We start from the raw sequence: 21789 nt of genomic DNA, 5'->3' as shown, positions 1-21789 counted from the left end.
TGAAGTATTAAGCATTTTACTAATTTAAGGTGATTTTAAAAAGAAATAAAAAAATAAGGCACATCTATTAATCTTTACATAGGGTGACCTATGATTCTTCTAAGTTTAAAAGAAAAAAAAAAAAAAAAAAGAACAAGAGATTCATAGTATGTGCAAATCAGGATTACATGATTTTAGTTTTACATTAGATTTATTTTTGGGGCAATGTAAACCTATTACATATAAAATGTAATGACTGGATAATGAAATGTGAAAGAACTTTTGTTTATTTCTTACGTGTGCCATTAAAAACGTGTCCACCTTTTAAAAAAATTATACATTATTCTGTGTTGCACTTTAAAATAAATGTATATGAAAGTTCAAATTAATAATGCATTTTCATGCGAATCTCTCTATTCCCTTCTCTACATTTTAGGATAAAAGAATGATACATAAATAGCTCATTGGATAAACATGAGAGAGAGAGAGAGAAAATTAAACATTTAAATGCAAAATCTCAATTAAAATATCCAAAAATATTGTGTACAAATAAATATTTCAAAAAATATAAAACATATTTACTCTTCTAAATAACTTTATTTATTTGTTTTTTGAAATACTCCTAGTTGCATAGAATAATAAAAACATTACAAAATATATGAAGAAAGTATATTATTGGCACTAACAGCATTCATAAAAATGACGGGGACAGTAAGTGTGTGGCATCTTGCAGGTTAAACTAAGAGCCAACTACCTAACTGTACACTTATTAGGTAGGGCTTCCCGTCCTATACCCGAAACATGAATAGAGAAGGGAGAATATACAAGTGCATACATATCTTGCACTTTAATTTCTTCTCTCAGTATCTAGAGTTTATTATTTATTTTTTTATAGGTTTTCTCTAGAGTTTATTTATGAGTACAAAGGGACTAAAAATTAATCAATTTACAACAATTTTCCAGGTTGAATTTCTTGCCATCTTATCCTTATGGATGCTCACGTAATTTTTCTTGGTTTAAGTCTCCAATTACTTTCTTCCAGAACCAATGATTCTCAAACAGAAGATGAATCTCTTCAATTGGAACTTGTTTGGTTTCCGGCAAGAAGAAGTAAACACAGCAGCTCATAATGAAAATCAAGCCCCCAAAGAGCAAGAAGATCCCAAACTTAAGGTGGCAAAGTGACACAAGGAAGAATTGTGCCACAAGTGCTGTGAAGATCATGTTAACACACACCACAACACTCTGTGCAGCTGACCTTATCTCTAATGGGAAGAGCTCACTGGGAACCAACCACCCCAGAGGACCCCATGATCTTCCATATGCCAACACAAACAAGAAAATCACAATAACCAAAAACACACCAACCCCAAATGGCAGTTCTTTGCCTTTTCCAAACTCAAGAGCCAAAACAATTGTTGTAGCAACCTGCACATGATCAAAATGCTCCAATTAGCAACAAATGTATGAGCAATAATTTTTTGTCCAATCATAAACTGAACTGTCATGTATAGAAAATTTACTGACTTTTATAATAATTATCTTCAAAAGTCATATAAATGGTTATAGTAAGATTATGATTCCCATTGCATTTATACAAAACAATTTAAGGAAATGTGAAAGGGTGGTTACCATGCAACAGAACATTTCAGCACCAGCTTCCAAAAAGAAAGCTCTTCTGCCAAACTTGTCAACAAAGAACATTGAGATCAAGGTGGCAAAAACAAGTGCCACGCTAGTAATGATTGTTGAATATAGAGCAGCACCAGAGCCAAAGCCTAAAGTCTGGAAAATGACAGGAGCATAGAAGAGGATGGAGTTATTGCCAGTTAGCTGTTGGAATGCAGGAATAGCCAAGGCTCCAATTATAAACTGGGGTCTGTTCTTTTTCAAGAGGAGGTTCTGGAATGGGTTGCTGATGGCCTCTGCTTCTTTGCTGGCCTCAACAAGATCTTCATATTCAGCATCCACATTAGGGGTACCCCTAACTCTCTCCAATACCTTTCTCCCCTCTTCAAATCTTCCTTGTTCCACAAGACTGTTGGGTGTCTCCGGACACATCAAACCACCAAAAAACATGACAGTTGCAGGAACTGTGGCTAAACCAAGGGACAATCTCCACCCCCATGGATGGAGTTGCTCAGTACCATAGTTCACTAGGTTAGCAATCAAAATTCCCAAGCAAGTTGTCAATTGAAATAGTTGATTCACTGCTCCTCGGACTTTTGCAGGAGACATTTCTGACAGGTACAATGGAACAGCCTAAACAATAAAAAGTTTAACAACAATAAATAAATAAAGAGTTTAATTGCTATATCCACTTAAAGGGTAAAATACTTTCTGGTTGGTTGATAATGTAAAAGTTTTATACTGAATGTGTATGACCATTTAAGACATAAATAAATATATAAAATAACATTTAATTTTGATGACAAACACATGATTAATTATTTTGGAGCATTAATTGAACTCACTTGGTTACCAAATCCAATGCCTACACCAAGAAGGACACGCCCAATGATCAACATTGCAATGTTCTTGGCAGCAGCATTTAGGACAGCTCCTATAAAGAAGCTTATGGAACCAACAATGATACTGGCCCTCCTGCCTCTGTTTTTGGTTACGCTAGAAGCACCAAACGTGGACACCAAGGCCGCAAAGTACAGAGAGGAAGTAAAGAGTGTCAACATTTGATCATCATATTTGCAATAATCTGTCTCCTGAAGATGTGAGTGCTTCCTCTCGTACACATGGGGGAAGAATTCTATAAGGAAATCATCCATGGAAGTAACTCCACCTGAAAGGATAATTCATCAACTTCCTAATAATATAATGTTTATACTCTTCTTCACGAGTTATCGTGTCATTTTTGGAATTTTATCTGAGTGATCTATTTGACCACTGATACAAAATACAACTTATCGAGGTGAAACTCAAATATTTTCCTATGAATCCAAATGTAAGTTTTAATCCTAATATAATGATATGGTATATATTAATGTGACAATGTGAGCATTGAGAATTGAAATGACCTGAAACACCAAGATCATATCCAAAGAGAGAACCACCAAGAGCCCCAACGATGCAAGAAAAGATGAAGTAGCCTGTAATCTTGTATTCATAAAGATGAGCCCTCTTGAGAGATCCTGCGTCCACAAGTGCTCCCCCTGCCATTTTATGAAGCTGTGTTCTCTTAGTCTTCCTTCAGGGTGATGCCGAAAGGAGAGACAGAAGTAAGAACTGTGCTCCGACAAATCCATGTTGGAGGCCTTATATACATGTCTATATCCACTTTTAACGGGACACAAACCCGTGTCATAAGGAAACCACTATTTATTATTACTTTGACGTAAAAGACCGTTAATCGAGTCTTGATCGGATAGGAAAATAAGGGAAAACGAATGAAAGAGAAGTTGTGTAGTAGAGTAATTCAACAAGACACTCTGTGACTAAAATAGCAAGTTTTTCAACCACGCATCACTCGTTAACTCTATTTGCCATTCTCACATCAAATTAATTCAACTTATACCACCTTCTCCCACATTTCAAATGTGTAATATGTATTTTACGCCTTTTTTTAAATGCTCGTATAAAAGGGAAAAAATTTTAAGATCATTTCATAAGGGATTATTTAGCTTAACCAATGGTCTTGATTTTTAATGTGAATATGTAACTGTATTAAATCCTTAGAGGAAAAATTTTGTCATCAATAATAATTCTACTCAATTTAAATAGATTGTTTTCAGTAAACCATACATATGATCATTAGCAATTGTAATTTTTGATAAATTTTGGCTAACAATAAAGAGTTTTAGATAGAGTATCACTAACATTCCTCTCATACAATATTTTTAAAATTGGATCGGTTATTGAACTAATCTAGAATCATGCTTAAATTATTATCAAATCGATATTAATAAAATAATAATCATAAATTATTATTATCATTACAAAAATAATATTAAATAAATATAATATTATAATTTTATAACACTAAAAATTAAATTAAAATATTATTTATAAATTTTCAACATTTAATGTGTTATAATATTTAAGTTCTAAATAAAATATTAAATAATATTTAAGTCTAAATTTATACATGCACAAATAAAAAATAAAATAAAACTACACATCCGCAATCGATATGTATTTGTTATAGAATAAAATAAAGAGGAAAATGTTAATCAGCACTCTAAGGTTAGGAGACCGATCACCAAGACCCAAATAAAATAAGTGTAATGGGAAACATCATAATAATTTTATTTAAGATACACAAATTTATTGTTTATTAATTTATGTATAAAAATCGTAAACGACTAAAATATTTAAAATGAATTGAAGTAGTGTGTTGAAATTTAAAATCTTAACCAATAATTTTTTTATTATTAATTACTAGTGAGATCAAGGTACTTTGTGTCTTTATTAAATATATAATAAAAATAAAAATTAAATAATAAATATATGTTGATGTAATGTTATGATTAGTCAATTAATTTTAAAGTCTTGATTTTAATAAAAAAAATATTATTTTTTCTAATTTTTTTAAATGAAAAAATATAATTATTAACAAAATGTGAAGATTAAAGTAGTTATTAAAACGAGTATTCTCTTATATATATTAGTATATCTTATATATATTAGTATAGATTATATTAAATTTAATATAGTCATATGCACAAAGTAGTGTAATTGTTTTATTGTTTTTCCATTCTCACGTAGTCAAGGGTTTAAACATGAAAATTAACAAGATTTTACTTCTCCTAAATGTTAGATCACTTAGATGTTAAGTTTATAGGAATTTCTGACAGAAAAAAATAAAGTTAAAATATGAAAAAATGGGTACAATTACCAAAATTGAGCTATTAAAAATGAACCAATGTCAATTACTAGTGTCAACACTTTAATTCCACGTTAGCAGTTTAGCACAGGCATTTCAACATTTTACATACGCAATAACATTTTATCAAATATTAGATTTTAAGTTGATAATAAATCAAAATTACATATCTTTAAAATATGCATACTAAAATTAATAATAAAAATTTGAGAAACTAAAACTATCCGTTTTAAAAATATGTATACTAAATTTTAATAATAAAAATTTGAGATACTGAATTATTTGAACACTATAATTATACTATAGAATCAAAAGTACAATTCACTATTTTTCAAATCTGGACAACTTATCTTTCATTTCTTTTTCTAAATAGGTGTGTTTGTTGGTCATGCAGGGGTCAGGTATTGACCCAAGTATATCTAATTAATAAATGCATCCACGTTTCTGTCACACGTCCACTTCTTATTTATCTTTTTTCCTTTGACATGCACATAAAATAAAATTTAAGGTATCTCAATGATATACGTAAAAACAAAGTCCAAATTTCTCATGTAATAAAAATTGAACTTGGATATGACCAAAAAAAAATTGCTAGCAATATAAGCTTTAACATATTCTTTTAAAACTAATTTATTTTGACAACATTACGAACAACATTTCATGTAAATCATATCCTACTACATAGGGAGATCTAAAGAAATTTACTCAAAAACAGCGTGTTATTATGTTACTAATATTTTTTATTACAAGATTGAGTGTGTTTAAATTTGAATTGTCATTTCAGAGACACCATCCCTTTACACTTTCCAAAGCAGATAAAAACAACATTGTTGGATCCTTAAATACAGCAGGTCATTCGCTTTATAGACACACTCTTAAATGTGGCAGAAGGATTAACATTTGCTACTGTCCCCAAAAATGCACTTTCCTCACAATTCTTGGTTTTCATTTGCATGCCGAACAAACTCCTCAGGGGTCATGTGAGAACCATGACATGCACAAACAATCCTGATTTGATTAGTGTTGAATTTATAAGTAACACCAGATATTGTCCTACCATTGGGGCCTGAGCCAGTTGTGGATACCCAAGGTAGGTTTGGACATGAACCACCCCCGCCAAATTTCACATCTGCAGCAAGACCTGGCTTAATAAAAGAAAAATCAATTGATGACCCTTCTCCTGTTGACTGCTCTGGTGCAATTTTTGCTGGCTGTGAGGAGTTTTCATCAGTGACATGCTGTTTTGAGTGTTTACCATCTCCTTTGAATCTTTCTAATGGTCTTCCTTCGTATGTTGTTCTCTCAGATATATTATTTGAGATTGCACGTATGGCAGCTACATCCATACATAACAGTAACATCAGTACAAGACACGCTAATGGAAAAAACCTCAAAAGTGGCATTGGGCATTAAAATATGCATTGAGCTACTTATAGTAATTACAACCTCATATTTTATCATTGAACAGACAGACAAGCGGAAATGTGATCAACATCTTTGGCCTAAACGGGGCCTTATTTAACATCCCAGTTTTCTATTGGGATTTTAGAATATTTTGCTTAGTTATCAAGTCAAGGTTGAGATACGTGCGCAGATATCCATATTTATGTGCTCTAAAACATAAAACATACACATACCCTTAACTCATGCATTAGAAGCTTGGTTATGAAGATATATCCAATCCATATCATGATTACCTGTGTTTGATGGAGCCCTCCCAGAAAAGGCAGGGTGTAGCTGCAGAGGACGAGAAACGAAACCCTGTTTGTTGTCATTATCCAACATCGGAAGCTGGAGAGAAGAATAGCCAAATACCACTGGCAAGCTCCCATTACTCACAGGTTGGGATCCTGAAAGTTCACCAGTTGCAGTAGGCATCACTCCATATATTTGAGGGTTTAGTGCACGAACAGAGTTGGACTCTTTTGCCAGTGGTGGGTAAGGCGCATTGATCATATTAACTTGTTGGAGACACAAGGAAGCATCACAAGTTAAATTAGCATGCTTAAAATCGTTTTCTGTTGAAGCAGTAAACTTTTTCTCCCCATTAAAGTCGGTGACAGTTGAGTCAGCAACTCCGCAAAAATCTTTTTGAGCCTCGGAAGAAACACCAACTCTAACAAATTGTTTAGTACCATCATTTTGGCATGAGATAGGTCTAGAGGTGAAGTTCTCGGCTTCAGAATTTGCTACAACTTCATTTTCAGAAGGTGAGACATTTGTCATAGAAACGTGTGATGTTCTAGCCTTGTCATGTAAATCAGCATGATAAACATCATTTTGCTTCTTTTGATTATTTATCTCATCAAAAGACATTTTTCGTTTAATTCCTTTGTCTAACTGCTTATCTTCCTCAACATGAAGGGGTTTGTTGCTGTTTGCAACCCAAAATCCTCTCCTATTCAAATTCAAAGAAGCATTCTCTTTTGCCTTTGAAATGTCGTTAAAAAAGTTCTCCTTAGGTTTTGAAGGATCAGTTTGTGTGTCATTAACTGAATCTGGTTTCTGAGGACCAGCATCAAACATGCTTTTGAAGTCATCAACCATTTTGCCATTTCGAACATCTTCTGCTCTAGTATCTGAAGAGCTACCATTTTTACTCTTGGGTCTGACAGACGAGCCACCAAAAGATAGACCCAAACTGAGCTCAAGTCCATTTTCATCCTCCATATTATAATATTTAAGTCAATCAAAACAGGTCAGACATAATTTCTTTCCAGCTCGATTATCTAATGTCTCATAATTTCGCCATTGATACTCATCAAACAGCCAGCTTGAAAGAAAATAAGGCAAAACATATCAAATATCAATTGCATATCACATGCTAACATGTGGATGTAAAAACAAAATTCATTCCTATGTCAGCAGGACAGTGTTAGATTCTATATTAAGACCAGATTGGCATTTAGTGAAATTGTCCAATAGATACATAAGTTGCATCCCAATAATTCAGACATGCAATGTAGGAACTTCGAACACCCAGCTCCACAAATGTCTGCCAAAATAGGCAATTTACCAAGATGAGCTATAGGCTTTGATACCATGATAGATTTTATCTTAAAACCAATTGAAATTAAATGAAATTGTCCAACAAATATGTAAGTCACATCCAAGAAATTGAGACGGACAATGTGAGATCTCTCAACATGCAGAACATTTTCATTCATAAAAATTTCATGGATTTAAATTGCAGAACACATGCGTCACAAGGTCTGCATTTATAATTCCTTTACAGTTAACAGTCAGAATCAACCAAAACTACAAAATTCATTCGACTTGAAATCAACCACAAATTTAGGATGCACATGTAAGGCACAACAATAATGACACAATGATATACCAAAAAAAAACCTTAAAAAAACACACCTTAAAGATATAAACACAAAGCACAAAGCCTAACACGTGCCTGCGTGTTTGAAATATAAGCATTAATTATTAAAATATAAAATATATATTGTAACAAAAAATATATAAAATATATATAAATATAAAAAATTAAAATTAAGTTTTTTATTTTTGTAAATATTAAAAATATAAATTAATTATTTTAATAATTAAATAATTTAAATTATAACAATAATTAAGTAACAAATTTAAAATTATACATTTAATGAAAAAAGTAATTTAATTATTAATTTTTCTATTTATAAGTTTTTTCTTATTCATTCTTTTTTATACATTATTTATATTATAATATAATTATTAGCTTATAATTTAATTTGTTTAAAAATATATAAATAAATTAAAATTCTAAAAAAATGTGTTCTCCGTGAGTTTATCTCCCACAAAATCCAATGAAGACGAGAATGGGTTTTAAAATAATAAGCTTGTATCTTTGAAATATGAATCCAAACCCAGCCCACGTTTTTTACGGAAATGCAAAACCGCCTCCGACCCCTGTTGCCAACTTGCCATCCCTTAATATGTAGCCATTCATAGTACATATCTTAAAGACAACCAAAGCCCCACATTGATATTTTAAAAGCTAACATCAGTCATTATGATAGACACAATAAATCCCATATGTATTATCATTATAATAATTAAAAAATTGTACTAAACACACTAGGATAAAGCAAAACCAAAATAAAGTAATTGGGTTGAAATGATTCATAAAACCTAAATAATCTGTCAAATTTAGAAAGAGTAGAGAGACTCGACTCACCTTAATTGAGGTGCAATTCTTTTACTCCGCTCACTGAAGTGGTGCTTGAATGATTGGAAGGTCAAGGCTAAGGTAATTGAGCTGAAAAAGCTCTTCTATTTTCTCATTGATTTAGAAATTTGGGTATATTAATCCATGGCTTGAAAGTTGAGGGAAAATGAATGGGTCTCCTATTAGAATTTCCAAACTCGCTCTGTGGGTGGATGTTTGGAAAAAAATTATTGAAACAAATGCGAAACTGATAATAAATAATAAAAGAATGAAAATTTGAAAATGAAGGGAAAAATATGTGAAGAAGAACAGAGTTAGAACATGAGAAGAACAAAACCCTAATTGGAAGAGGAGCAAAGATATCAAACCCTAGCTCATCAAGTCCCTATTTGAAGTGATTGAGAAGAGAACACAAACAAAAATTTGCAAAAATGGAAAATAAATAAATAAACAAATTGCGCATGTGCTTCTCGTGTTAACATTCAAAGATTTGTGCGAAAAACCTTCTTGGAATTATCTATACTGAAAATTATAGTTTTATAAACAAGTTTGTTAAGAATATTATAAATATCCTTAAAAAAATATTAAACTAAATTGTATTTTTTATTTTTATTTTTATCAATTTATAATTTTGGTCTTTTATTTTAAAATAAATATATTTAGTTTTATATTTTTTAAAAATATGTAATTTTAATCTTAATTTCAATTTAATATCAATCGAATTATGATGTTTTCTAGTAATTTATTATTATTTAAGTAACATATATTTAGTAATATGTTTATGAAAAATATTTTTATTTATAAATATTCTTATGGGTTGATTATGAGTAATTATATTTATATTAAATAATTTTATTTTGTCTAAAATAGAAATTTGGTTCCTTATTTTTTATTTTAAGTTTCAATTTGATTTTTTGAGTTTAAAAAGTTTAAATTAAATATTTTAAAATATTTTTATTAATTAAATTAGTTTTTCTAACAAATTTAATCAATTCACAATTTGTAAGACCTGCAGTCCTACACTCTCTCTTTCTCTTTTCCCTTTTCTCCTTTTACTTTCTTCTTCTCTCCAAGCCTCTTAACCTTGTTTTTGATTTCCTTTCTCTAAGGCTGAGGTAGTGAGCACCAAGGTGGTCCATCAACCCTTTTTCATCTCTTACAAACGCAAAGCCGTGTGAAGCTAGCTAAGAGTTGAATCCTTTTCTTCTTCCTTTCCGTTTCCCCAGAGCTTGGATTCTTCTTCTCCGAGGTAAAGGAAGTTAGTTTTCTGCGGATGGGTTATAAATGAGTTTAGAGACTCATTTTGATGCTTGAGTTTAGGAGATTGAAGGTCAGATTGAAGAGTTGCTCGTTTTCGGAGTTTTCGGGAAAATTGGAAAAAAATGGGAATTTCTAGGTGTTTGATGGTTGCATGTTGAAAAGGAGTTGATTTTTGAGTTGTATGCTGTAAATGTAGTTCATTTGATGGATGTGTTTGAGCTGGATGATTTTGCAGGTTTTGGGGAAAATTTTCGAAGTGATGAGGGTTACTGTTTGAAATTGCGCCGGGCACAGTTCTTGGCGCCAGACGTGCGTTCATCAGAGGCCACCATTGTCTTTTCACACCAGGCGCAAAGCTAGTCGCGCCGGGCGTGATTTGAAATGGGAAATTCCTGGGTGAATCATGCCTGGGGAGAACCACGTCGGGCGCACTATCAGACGTGAGTCTTGTGTTTTGTTACTGATATGGCGCCGGGCGTGATCGGAGCACGCCGGGCGTGGAGACCCATTATGAGTCTCTGTCTGGGATTGCGCTGGGGGCAGGTTAATTGCGTCGAGCGCGGAGACTTGTGTAGGTCTCTGGTTGAGTTTGCATCGGGCGTGATTTTAATGCGCCGGGCGTGAGTATGTTGGTCTTTGAGTCTTCATGAAAGTTGTAGCCTTGGATGTTAGCTTTCCAATGGCACTGAAATCACCCAAAAAGGAGGTATAGAACTCCAGATATGGTTGTTTTAGTAAAGAGAGGTCAAGCTGCCAGCATTGGTTATAGCTATTGCGGTTTTTAGAATTTTTAACAAGGTAGATGGAGGAATTAGGACTTGGTGTCTTCATGAGAGTTGTAGGAAATCTTCTTATCTTTCATATGAGATAAGGATGAGCATGATAGGAGTAACTCCCGATATTCTGTTTTATGTAAAGGTTGCCATTTCACAAGGAGTGATTTGGATAAGTCGAAGGCTGTCTTGGGTGCGTAGGTTAATTCATGTTGTATATGTTGTGTAGGTTGACATGATAGATGAGTTGTAAACATGATGGGTGGGTTGTATTATGTGTTGAATATGTTGTATGTTGTGAAGTTGTTAATCATGTTGTTAATGATGTTAAGCTAAGCTGTGTTGTATGTTGTTTATGTTGTTAATGATGTTAAGTTGAGCTGTGCTGTATGTTGTTTATGATGATTAATGTTGTTATGCCGAGCTGTGTTGTATGCTGTCTAAGCTATTAATGTTGTTAAGCTGAGCTGTGCTGAGTGTTGAATATGTTGTTTAAAATAGTTGAGTTGTGTTGTTGAATATGAGCTGTGTAGGCCTAAGGCTAAGCTGTGTAGGCTGTAAGGCTGAGCTGTTGATCACTAAGACTAGAGGATATGTTTTTCGAAGTTGCTCATCCCTTTGTGTGGATTGAGGAAGCTGTGATGCTCTTAGAGTCCAATTTGTTGAAAACCCTCATTGGGAAGCTGTCCCTTGGAGTGGTCACTATGTTGTTCTCTTCTAAGTACTTAGTTGGTCCTGTGTGTGAGCAAGGTCGAGGTACACGTGTACAAAGCGACCACGGTATAGGGGTCAGGTCGAGCTATACCGCTTATAAGCGACCAAATCTAGTTGAAATGCGTGACGACGCATAAGCTGTTAGATGTTGATTCTGCTGAATGATATGAGTTGTATGTGTGCCATATGTTGTGAAGTTGAAATGTAGATGTATGTTGTTATGTGTTGTTTGTTAACCTTGATGAAATTGATGATGGGCTATTAAGTTGAAGCTGTTTAAATTCATTTACATGTTGATTTTTTTTACTAGTTTACCCTTGTCTGTTTTCATGTGGGTTGAACTGCAATGATCATACTATGTATAGGAGCAGAGCAGGGATAAGTTGGAGTGTAGTAGCAGGACTACAACTGGCAGATGGAGCTGATGTTTTGTTATTTATGGCTACTTAGTGTAGCTAGGTTGATATTTTTTTGTACATTGACTTGTTGAGCCCCAGGCTAAACCTATATATATATATTTTATATTTATATGCATACTCTATTATGGGTAGTGTTATTTATTGTGCAACAGCTAGGCGAGTCGTTACACAATTGGCTTCATATCATTAAATAAACCAAATTAGTGAATAAATTGATGAAATAACCAATTTAAGGGAGTAAAAATAAATAAATTAAGAGATCAAACTAACATTTTAAAATAAAAGTAAGAAACTAAAGTTATATTTTGACTATTTGTTTTTAATAATATATTGTATCATTAATTTTGTTGTTTGAACTTAAAGACATTAGAATGGTTCAACTCAAAAGATTAATTTATTATATAGGAGAATTCCAATAATTAAGTATCTCATTAAATTTTATATTTCTTTTGAATGAATATAATTTTTTTTGAAAGATTAACTTTTGAACCTTGGTAAAAAAAGAGTAAATGTTAACTACCATTTTGTGAACTTAATTTCTTTAATTATTATTAATCGATGAAATTCATCTCTTTGACTAAGAAAAAATAATCCAACTTTATAAATATTGATCCAACATTTAAATTAAAATAAAAATTATTCATAAGGATTAAAATCGGTACTAATTTTTTTATTATAACAATTCACACACGTCAAATATTAGTATTAATTTGATTGAAGGATTTTTGGAAGTTGATTATGAAATGATTATCGAAGTGATATATGAATGTGGTGGTGTTTGTTTTGTAGGGTGTGTGTAGGGTGAGGGATCTTTGTCAGCTTTTTGGCGTTGATTTTTGTTTTGTAGGCAATTATATGGACGGAGAGGTTCCAAGCCAGCGTCATCTTTCTACGCTTCATGATTCTGGAGGATGCTTCAAGATAATAGACGTTAGTTATTTCACTCTAAATTTATAAAAGGTTAAAATATTTTTAATATATACAATTTCACTTATTTTTATCTATTAACATATTTTTTTTTTAATTTCTAATAATCAGATTTACAAAATTCATATTTAATATAAAATTATTTAGCAATATAATACTTAGTAAAAATTACACTAGTATTATTATAACCTTCCTCTCTCTATATATATAGTATAAAAATAATATATCTTAAAAATAATACAAATGATTAATATCTTAATTAATAACTTTGAAGCTCAAATACACAATCAAATAATAAAAATCTTAATATTTTAAAAAATAATTTGCAAGTTCTGCAGGCTAACTTGTAAGTTTGTGGATTAGTCTATCAAGTCTTTAGATTTTGGAGATTAAGCTAAAAAATTAAATATAATTATACAATTTTTTTTAAAAAAGTCCATTATTTGTAAGTTTAATAGTTCAGCTCATAAATCTGGTCATCAACCCATTCCCTATTATAATATAAGGTTAATAAGTTACTAAATTATTTGATTTTTATAACATTTATTTTTCATAAATTCTTACTTTATAGATCATCATTTTTAAACATCAAATTTGGTTAGATGTAATTGAACTTGATTCTCCAAGTATAAAGTTCATCGTATTATTTAGCCTTTTATTAAGAATCTTGTGGACTTGACATGCATGCTAACGTTAAAAATTAAAATGGGTTTAAAATTTAATGGATATAAATAAAATAAATCATCTATAAGTTATTTGAGTTTGCCTTATTAAAATTTTCTTTACTTAATTAAATAAAATTTGTCATTTTTTAAATTATTAATTCATGATCATGTAAAAAATAATAACTCCATTATTGATTTTACAAAAAAATTTATGACGTTCCCTCAAAAAATTTTTTTATGACGTTATTAAAATCAAATTTAATACTAAAAAGCTTATAACAATCATGCATTCTATTCAACTAATTAAATTAGACTTTATTTGTCAATTATTTAAGTGAGTTAAGCTTAAATTTTATGAACTCAACATTAATAGCTCATAAATAACTCATATATTTAAATTATTGACGATTACTTTATTATGTTTTATGAAAATAAGTAGTGTATTGTAGTAAGTACTAAAATAAATCTTGAAGTTTGTTTCTTGCAGTAATTATAAGTAGTTTTGAATTTTTATATGTTGGAATATGAAAATGTAATGATCTAAAATGTTAAATTCCACATGTCACATATTAAACAAATATTTCTATTTCGTAAAAAAATATTTTTATTTATAGATTATTATATTATTAATTAAATTGATAAAAGTTTAAAATAATTTAAGAAAAATTATTCATAAATATAAAAATATTTAAGTTAAACAAGTCAAGTCTAAACTATTAGCTAACATCATTCGTAAGACAAAATTAAATTTAAAATGTTTGACTTACTCAACTCACTGGTGTGTTTGGATGAAGAATTTTACAAATTCAAGTAATTTTAAATTCTTGGTATTTGAATTACTTTGATTTCAATTTTCATCATTCTTAAAATATTTTGTTTGGATAAGTCAATTCAAATTTCTCAAATTTTAAATTTATGGGTTAAATATGATAATTTGATTCTACCATGATAAATTTGATTTTAAAAATATATTTATATGTTGAGATTCTTAAATTAAATTTTATAAAATTAAATATTAACTAATTTTTAAATATTTAATAATTTTAAAAATTAATATGAGATAATATTTAATAATTTTAAAAATATTTTTAAATATTCAGTAATTAAAAATATGAAGAAATATGAGATAAGATAAAATATATAAGTGAAATATGAAGAAAAAAAATATGAGGAATTTCAAATTCTTACTTTTTTGGGAGAATTTAAAATTTTACTATTTAAAGGAATTTCACAAATACTTGAATTTCAAATTCTTTATAAATTCTCCATCCAAACAAGGTATTTAACCTCAAAGAATTTGAAATTCTTCAAATAAATGAGTTACTCCATTTAAATTTCCCATCCAAACACACACTAATAAATTTTAGGTAAGATTTGAATCTACGGTCACATGTTATCATACAAATATAAGAACTACTAAAACACTTACTTTATTTAATATTTAAATAAAAGTATATTATATATAACTTAAATGTGTGGAAACAAAAGTTACACAAATATTTATTACTACTAAATAAACAATATAATATTATAACATTAAATCAATAATAAATTATACTTTTTAATATTATATATCTTAATAATCACTCAATAACTATATTAAATATTTCATCTCTTATATTTATTTATATATTTTAGTTACTAAAATAGTATATTATTATTGAAATAATAATTTTTTTTCTTCTGTATTTTCTTAAATTTTGTTGCTAAATGTAATTATATATGTTTCCATAACTAATTTTCTAGAATAACCTTTTTAATTTCAGTATATATCATTTTCAATATAATTATACATCTATATTTTTTTTTCAATATATTTTCTTTCATTATCTAATATTCATGTTTTAACATAGAAATTATTATTAAAAAAATCATTAAAAAAACACAATTTTATAAACGAAAAAATATTTAAAATAGAGCAATTAAAGTATTATATAACATAATATTAAAAGATATAAGTTACATTATTTTTTTTTATCTTTCAGATCGAACTTTTAATTATATGCTTGAGAGCAATATTATTTATCGACAATGCCACAGTTTGTTGATAAGATGATATACTATATTGATTATTATTATTATTATTATTATTTTAATTTCTAAAGGCCATTTAAAATGAATTTAATTTAGTTATTAAAGAAAATATTCAGAGACGTTGAATCGAAAATGATAGGGAAGCATCGTAGAATGAAGGATGAAGGAATAAGAATATGTAATGTAAATGGTGCAAAGCAAATTGAGAAGTTACGACTCACTCCCTTTGTTATCCACAAACAACACAAGGAAAAGAAAAGAAAGCCAAATGGTGAGAGTGGTTCCCATGGCTTCTTCGATTCGACCCACTCTCTCCTCCCTTAGGTTCTCACCACCGCTTTCTTCTTCTTCTTCTCGTCTCTCTTTCTTCCACCTCCCCTCTCGTAAGTTCCTTTTAACGCTTATTTCACGATTCAATTATTTGATCATTCAATAATTTGACGGACTAAAATTGACTTTGCGTTTGGGTGCAGTGTCTCAATCCCATAGTTTTGGCCTGAAAGCTTCCAGAGTGATGAGACAGGATGGTAACTCCGCCAGAGTCATGGCATCGGGGAACGTGCCTCAGTCAGTTGCAGCTGCTTCACCAGAAAATGTGCTCGAGTGGGTCAAACAGGACAACCGGAGAATGCTTCATGTTGTGTATCGTGTTGGGGACTTGGACAGGACCATCAAGTATGTATATCTTGTCATTTCCCAATTAACTTCTGTTTCGATAATTTTTTTTAGATAACTACTTATAGGAGAAAACAAATAAGAAAGATAAAAGTCTATTTGGATATGAGATTAGAATAGCTTTTGATAACTTCTTTGCTTAAAAATAAAATTCATAGAGAAATTCTCAAAATCACCTCTAACTTGTGTCTTATATCTAAACATGTTCTAAAATGAATTAAGTTTCTTTTCCCACAAGTTTAAATTAAATTAGGTTTCGCCAAAGTTAACTTTTGGAGAAGCAAAGTGAGAGGGCTTCTATTATATTGACTGACAAACACAGATGAGTTTGTTTGAATAAACTTCTAAGTACTTCTAAGAGAGAAAAATAAGAATAAAATGTAAGACAAGTTAATTTGTAGCAGTTATTTCTTATTAACTTATTCGGAATCTTATTTTTTAACTTATGCATAAGATAGTTTTAACTCATTTTTCTTATTTTTTCTTCTAAAAACACTTATGAAGAGTTTATTCAAATAGGCCATATTCTTGTGGAGTGCATGCTTACACTCGATGGTTTCAGGTTTTATACAGAGTGCCTAGGAATGAAGCTCCTCAGGAAGCGGGACATACCAGAGGAGAGATATACTAATGCCTTTCTTGGATATGGGCCCGAAGACTCGCACTTTGTTATTGAACTGACATACAGTAAGGATCTGACTATGTTGACAATGACATTCCTCTTGTAATGTGCAAAACCAAATCTACTCGATGACCTTTCCAAAAAAATTATAGGACTTTGGCTCTTTATGAACTAAGCTAGACCTGCTTATGCAAAGAAAGTTTTCAATTATAGTTTTTCGTTTAACAATGTTTCAGATTATGGAGTTGACAAGTATGATATTGGAACTGGATTTGGCCATTTTGGTATTGCTGTTGATGATGTAAGTTTTCCAAACTTTACTGCCCACTACTATCCTTTTTAACATCTTTGACTTTAACCTTTCATTCTTGGTGAGTTGGTGGACTTTATTCTCAATTTCAAGGGATTAGTCATTAGTCAATTTACGTCATATTTATTCTCTTGTGGATGGAGTGTCAAATGGAGGTGCAGTTTTGGTTGTCATTTAGGATTTCCTCTCTGTTGGCCTTTTGACAAACATATATATTGGAATTTCTTTGTCTGGATGATTCTTTGTTAGGTTGCAAAAGCAGTGGAGCTAATAAGAGCTAAGGGTGGCAAAATAACCAGAGAGCCTGGTCCTGTAAAGGGAGGGCGTTCAGTAATAGCATTTATTGAAGATCCTGATGGTTACAAATTTGAACTTATAGAAAGAGGTCCCACTCCTGAACCTTTGTGCCAAGTAATGCTTCGAGTGGGTGATCTAAACCGATCCATAGAATTTTATGAGAAGGTGAGGGTCAATTCTGCTTTATGTTGTGGTTCAGACTTGTTTTCTTATTTTCTTTACTTAACGCTAAGGCATTTATGTGGTTGTTTGTCATATAGGCATTTGGTATGGAGCTGCTTCGTACACGAGATAATCCAGAGTACAAGGTATGATGGCTTCCCTTTTATGTAATTTTTTTTGTGACATATATATAATTAATATGCCTTGTATTTAACATTCAAAATGGTTAAATTAAGGTTTTCAGCATGTTTACTTGCACATCGAGGTGCAAATTGATGTGGATCCAATAAGCAACTAATGGTTGCTTTTGCGTTATTTTTGACATGATTTTGCTCTCAATGTAGATCCTTGATGAGAAAGCAAGATCACACTTAATAGATTGTGAAAATTTTCTATTATACTTCATGAAACCTATTCTGGAAAAATTAAGCTAGAGGATAAGAGAGTCCCTTCCTAATCAATATGATGATCCTTTATGCAGGGCTGTACTGCAAATGTGGCATTGTTCAGTGTGCTTGCTATGAATTTTGGATTTCTTGTTATAATACAATAGCTACTATTTTAGGCTTGATTCTCGCAAAAATATGTTGTTTTAGCTTCTTGCTATTTGATTGGTAGTGTACTACTATTAAAATATATTCATATCAGCATTATCTTGTTTTGAATGGAAGATAATTCCAAGTTTCTGTTTTACCAAATGCCAATTTGATCCTTTTATTTAACTGTGTGAAATCTTCTGAGCATGCAGCTATCAACACGAGATAAATATATTATATTTATGTTTTACCATCAAGGTCTTGTTCCATCCGAGACTAATACACCTGCAGCATGACCATGTACCCTATCATTTTTTAGATTACCTGAAAATAGGATGGCTTGATCTGCAAAATTTGTCTTAGTCCAGGAGAGTCTACGATGCCCCAAGCATAAGTACCCAAATAACTAAAAGAAAAAGTGTCTTTACATGGAGAATCTGTCAAAGTCCTTTCAGTTTGTTCACTCATGGATAATTCTGTGGAAATTTTCTGCAAATGAAACTGCCTTCTGCTCATATTTTTTCTGATTTATGCTTGTTTTGAAATATTTGTGTGATGGATACCTTTACAAGTTTTAGGTTTCCATCTTGCTTGCTTTAATGGACCCTAAATCGTTTCCCAACACTGGGTATTTGCTTGCCTTCATCTCACCTGTGATTCTTTGATGGCCTTGTTTTGGGCAGTATACCATAGCAATGCTGGGTTATGGGCCAGAAGATAAAAGTACTGTTTTGGAGTTGACTTACAATTATGGAGTCACTGAATATGATAAAGGAAATGCTTATGCTCAGGTAAGCAGAAGTTCCTCTCTTTCCTGATTCTTCTTTTTAATGGATTCTGCTGAAGTGGACCAAGTGGTTAATGAAAAATGCAATTGTTTCTTTTGTTAATCCTGTTCCCTCCCTGTCAGTGTCTATCTCTAGGTTCAAGTGACTCATGTTGAGCATTCTCAAGTCTCTAGATTCTGGAATATTGATTGCAGTTAGTTGGTACAACTGTTTTTGTCTTGTACAGCTGTCAGATTTTGGTAGAGTCTGTCAGGTATTTAGGACTTAGGAATCAGTTGAACAACTTGTGCTGTAGTATTCGGAGTCTAAAATATGGGCTCCACCACTTCTATTCAAGTTTTGAGAAATAGCAATATTATTTTTCTCTTAATTCTCACTCTCTCTATGTTTTATCTCTACATTTTTCTCTAAAATCTATAACTGTAATACCCTATTTACAGATTGCAATAGGCACAGATGATGTGTACAAAACTGCAGAAGTAATTAAACTAGCTGGAGGAGGAAAGATTACTCGGGAACCTGGACCATTACCTGGTATCAACACAAAAATTACTGCATGCTTGGATCCTGATGGTTGGAAGTCGGTATGACTCGTTGATCTTTATTATTTAATGTCTCCCCAAGGATTAAGCTGATAGGGAAAACTCATAAATGGTTTTATGTGTAATACATCCTTTCATGCAAGTGCTTGTTGGGCTTGAAGCTTGGATAATGCACAACTCAGTTTTCCCTCATGTGGATATTGAACTTATGTATAAAAGAATGAGGATTACAAAGATTGAACTCTTCACTGTTTTTTTAATGAAGGCTCTAATACCATATCAAAGACAAACTCTCTTAAAAAGATTATTTATATTTCTAACATGCCTCCTCAGCCTTTTAACAAGAACAGGAAGCCCGTTTTTACAGTAGATTGAAATTTAACTTTATTTAGAAGAATAAGGGTAACAGAGTGAAAGTTTGAACTACTTGGTCATAAAGGCCTTGATACTGTTAAATATAAAATCATTCATGTCTTTACCTAGCAATTCATGACATGATATCAAAGTTTTTATGATCGTATGGTTTAAAATTCAATCCTTGTTGGCCCACTTCTTCTATAAAATTAATTTTCAATACAACTTAGGACTCTTTTGTGAAAGGGTGGGTTAGATATAAAATCAATCACATGCCTTTATCCAACAGTTTAAGCTTTAAGTTGGTTCTTGTCAAATATCATGTAATTCACAAAAGCTCATTAATGATTTTATATCTAATGCCCAAAGGAGATCCTAGTTTTCTCATTATGATACCGTGCAATGGTATTTACAATATCAAAGTAGTAGTAATCTAATACATATAGATGGTAGAAAATATCACGATATCAATATTGGTAGGTTAATCAGAATTCACCCGGTATGAATGTATGATCAATGCCACCTAATTTTTACCAGTGATCATCATCATTTTCTTGTGTTATACTTATGCATTCAAGACGTAACAAGAGGTGGATGGTCTGTCTTCTGTTTGCTTTGGCATGACACATAAGAAAATATTGATGTTTTTAAGACAAAATTAAGGCTTTCACTCAAGTGTATGAAGTGTAAGCATGCATTTTTCGTCGTATGTTTATTTCTCAGTTCGTACTTCCATTTCGTTTGTTCGAAGATCTAGCGTCTTCGTGTTTATTCATTCTTAGTAAATCAGCATTTTGTGACTAACATTTTCCCACCTCTAATGTGCAGGTTTTTGTAGATAATGTTGATTTTCTAAAGGAGTTGGAATAGAATATTGAGGTAGATCATCGTAGCAATCTTGTGAGATCGGTATCAAAATCTATGGCAAAGAATTGGTATTCTTTGAAGAAAAATGTTGGCATCAGAGTGTATCATATTCAAATCCGATTTTGTAGATAATGTAATAAAGACAATAGCACCAACTCTGTAAGCTGTAGCAAATGTCTTTTACTAAATACAATGAAGCAAGCTTGGGAAACTTATGTCCTTTATCTCCATTTCTTTGGCCTTCGTGATTTTGGCTGCAGGGCAAACTTTGTCGTTGCTCACTCGGGATATTTCAGAGGCGTTCATGGAACATTACTCTTCTAATTCTTTTCAGAGTAATTTCTGGACACGGGTCGATTGAACCCAACCAGATTCATAAAATTATTAAATTTAATATCGTGAATTTTTATATTTTACCGTGGCTGATACTGTTAATCTTTTTGTTTTTGGACAGCAACTGATATTGTTAAAGTTTTTTTTTTTTTTTTTAATTTCGTACTAGAGGTTTAAAGTTTTATTTTAGATTAATCTGGATCATTGGAAGATAAGGAAGTTTATTTTAATTATAAATTATTCAAAATTTAACTCATACATAATACAATATTACAATAAAAGTCTTATCTCGTATTATATCAGACAATAATTAATATTTTTTATAAATAAAAGTTTTAGAGTAATGCGGAAATTTTAGGAATTTAAGTGGTGATTGCCTCTACGATCATTAAATTAAAGAACAGAGAAAATGGAACAAAAATTAGCTGCATTTCGGTAAAAAAAAAAAAAAAAAAGCCTTTGTACGATCCAGCAAATTTGAAGATTTTAACCTTTTCTTTTTATAAAATTAAACCTTCCATTGAAAATTAAAATAAAAT

General features: G+C 31.1%; 3 protein-coding genes across 4 annotated transcripts; 1 reads left to right on the top strand and 2 right to left on the bottom strand.

Moving 5' to 3' along the window:
- Positions 1-634: 634 nt before the first annotated feature.
- On the bottom strand, positions 635-3235 carry LOC109804325 (sugar transport protein 14). Its single transcript, XM_020366141.3, has 4 exons — positions 3012-3235; positions 2454-2776; positions 1612-2241; positions 635-1407 (listed from the first exon to the last, which is right to left on the bottom strand). The coding sequence occupies exons 1-4, from the start codon at positions 3151-3153 to the stop codon at positions 967-969; spliced, it is 1536 nt and encodes a 511-aa protein (XP_020221730.1). The 5' UTR covers positions 3154-3235; the 3' UTR covers positions 635-966.
- A 2281-nt stretch (positions 3236-5516) lies between these two features.
- LOC109804151 (ninja-family protein mc410) lies at positions 5517-9455 on the bottom strand. Of its 2 annotated transcripts, none has more exons than XM_020365937.3 (3): positions 8982-9455; positions 6514-7811; positions 5517-6152 (listed from the first exon to the last, which is right to left on the bottom strand). In XM_020365937.3, the coding sequence occupies exons 2-3, from the start codon at positions 7484-7486 to the stop codon at positions 5746-5748; spliced, it is 1380 nt and encodes a 459-aa protein (XP_020221526.1). In that variant the 5' UTR covers positions 7487-7811; positions 8982-9455; the 3' UTR covers positions 5517-5745. The 2 variants fall into 2 exon arrangements, with proteins under 2 accessions (XP_020221526.1, XP_020221525.1); XM_020365936.3 differs by having other exon boundaries at positions 6514-7589.
- Positions 9456-15952: 6497 nt separating this feature from the next.
- Positions 15953-21141, top strand: LOC109803944 (putative lactoylglutathione lyase, chloroplastic). Its single transcript, XM_020365645.3, has 9 exons — positions 15953-16147; positions 16238-16439; positions 17002-17126; positions 17298-17362; positions 17621-17833; positions 17929-17976; positions 19050-19157; positions 19595-19738; positions 20879-21141. The coding sequence occupies exons 1-9, from the start codon at positions 16033-16035 to the stop codon at positions 20918-20920; spliced, it is 1062 nt and encodes a 353-aa protein (XP_020221234.2). The 5' UTR covers positions 15953-16032; the 3' UTR covers positions 20921-21141.
- The last annotated feature ends 648 nt before the right edge of the window (positions 21142-21789 follow it).

Source organism: Cajanus cajan, chromosome 2 (assembly GCF_000230855.2).
Source record: "Cajanus cajan strain Asha chromosome 2, NIPB_CcT2T_4, whole genome shotgun sequence".
Taxonomy (NCBI): Eukaryota; Viridiplantae; Streptophyta; class Magnoliopsida; order Fabales; family Fabaceae; genus Cajanus; species Cajanus cajan.
The sequence above is the reverse complement of the archived record's forward strand: the minus strand, read 5'-3'. Positions and strand labels throughout refer to the sequence as shown.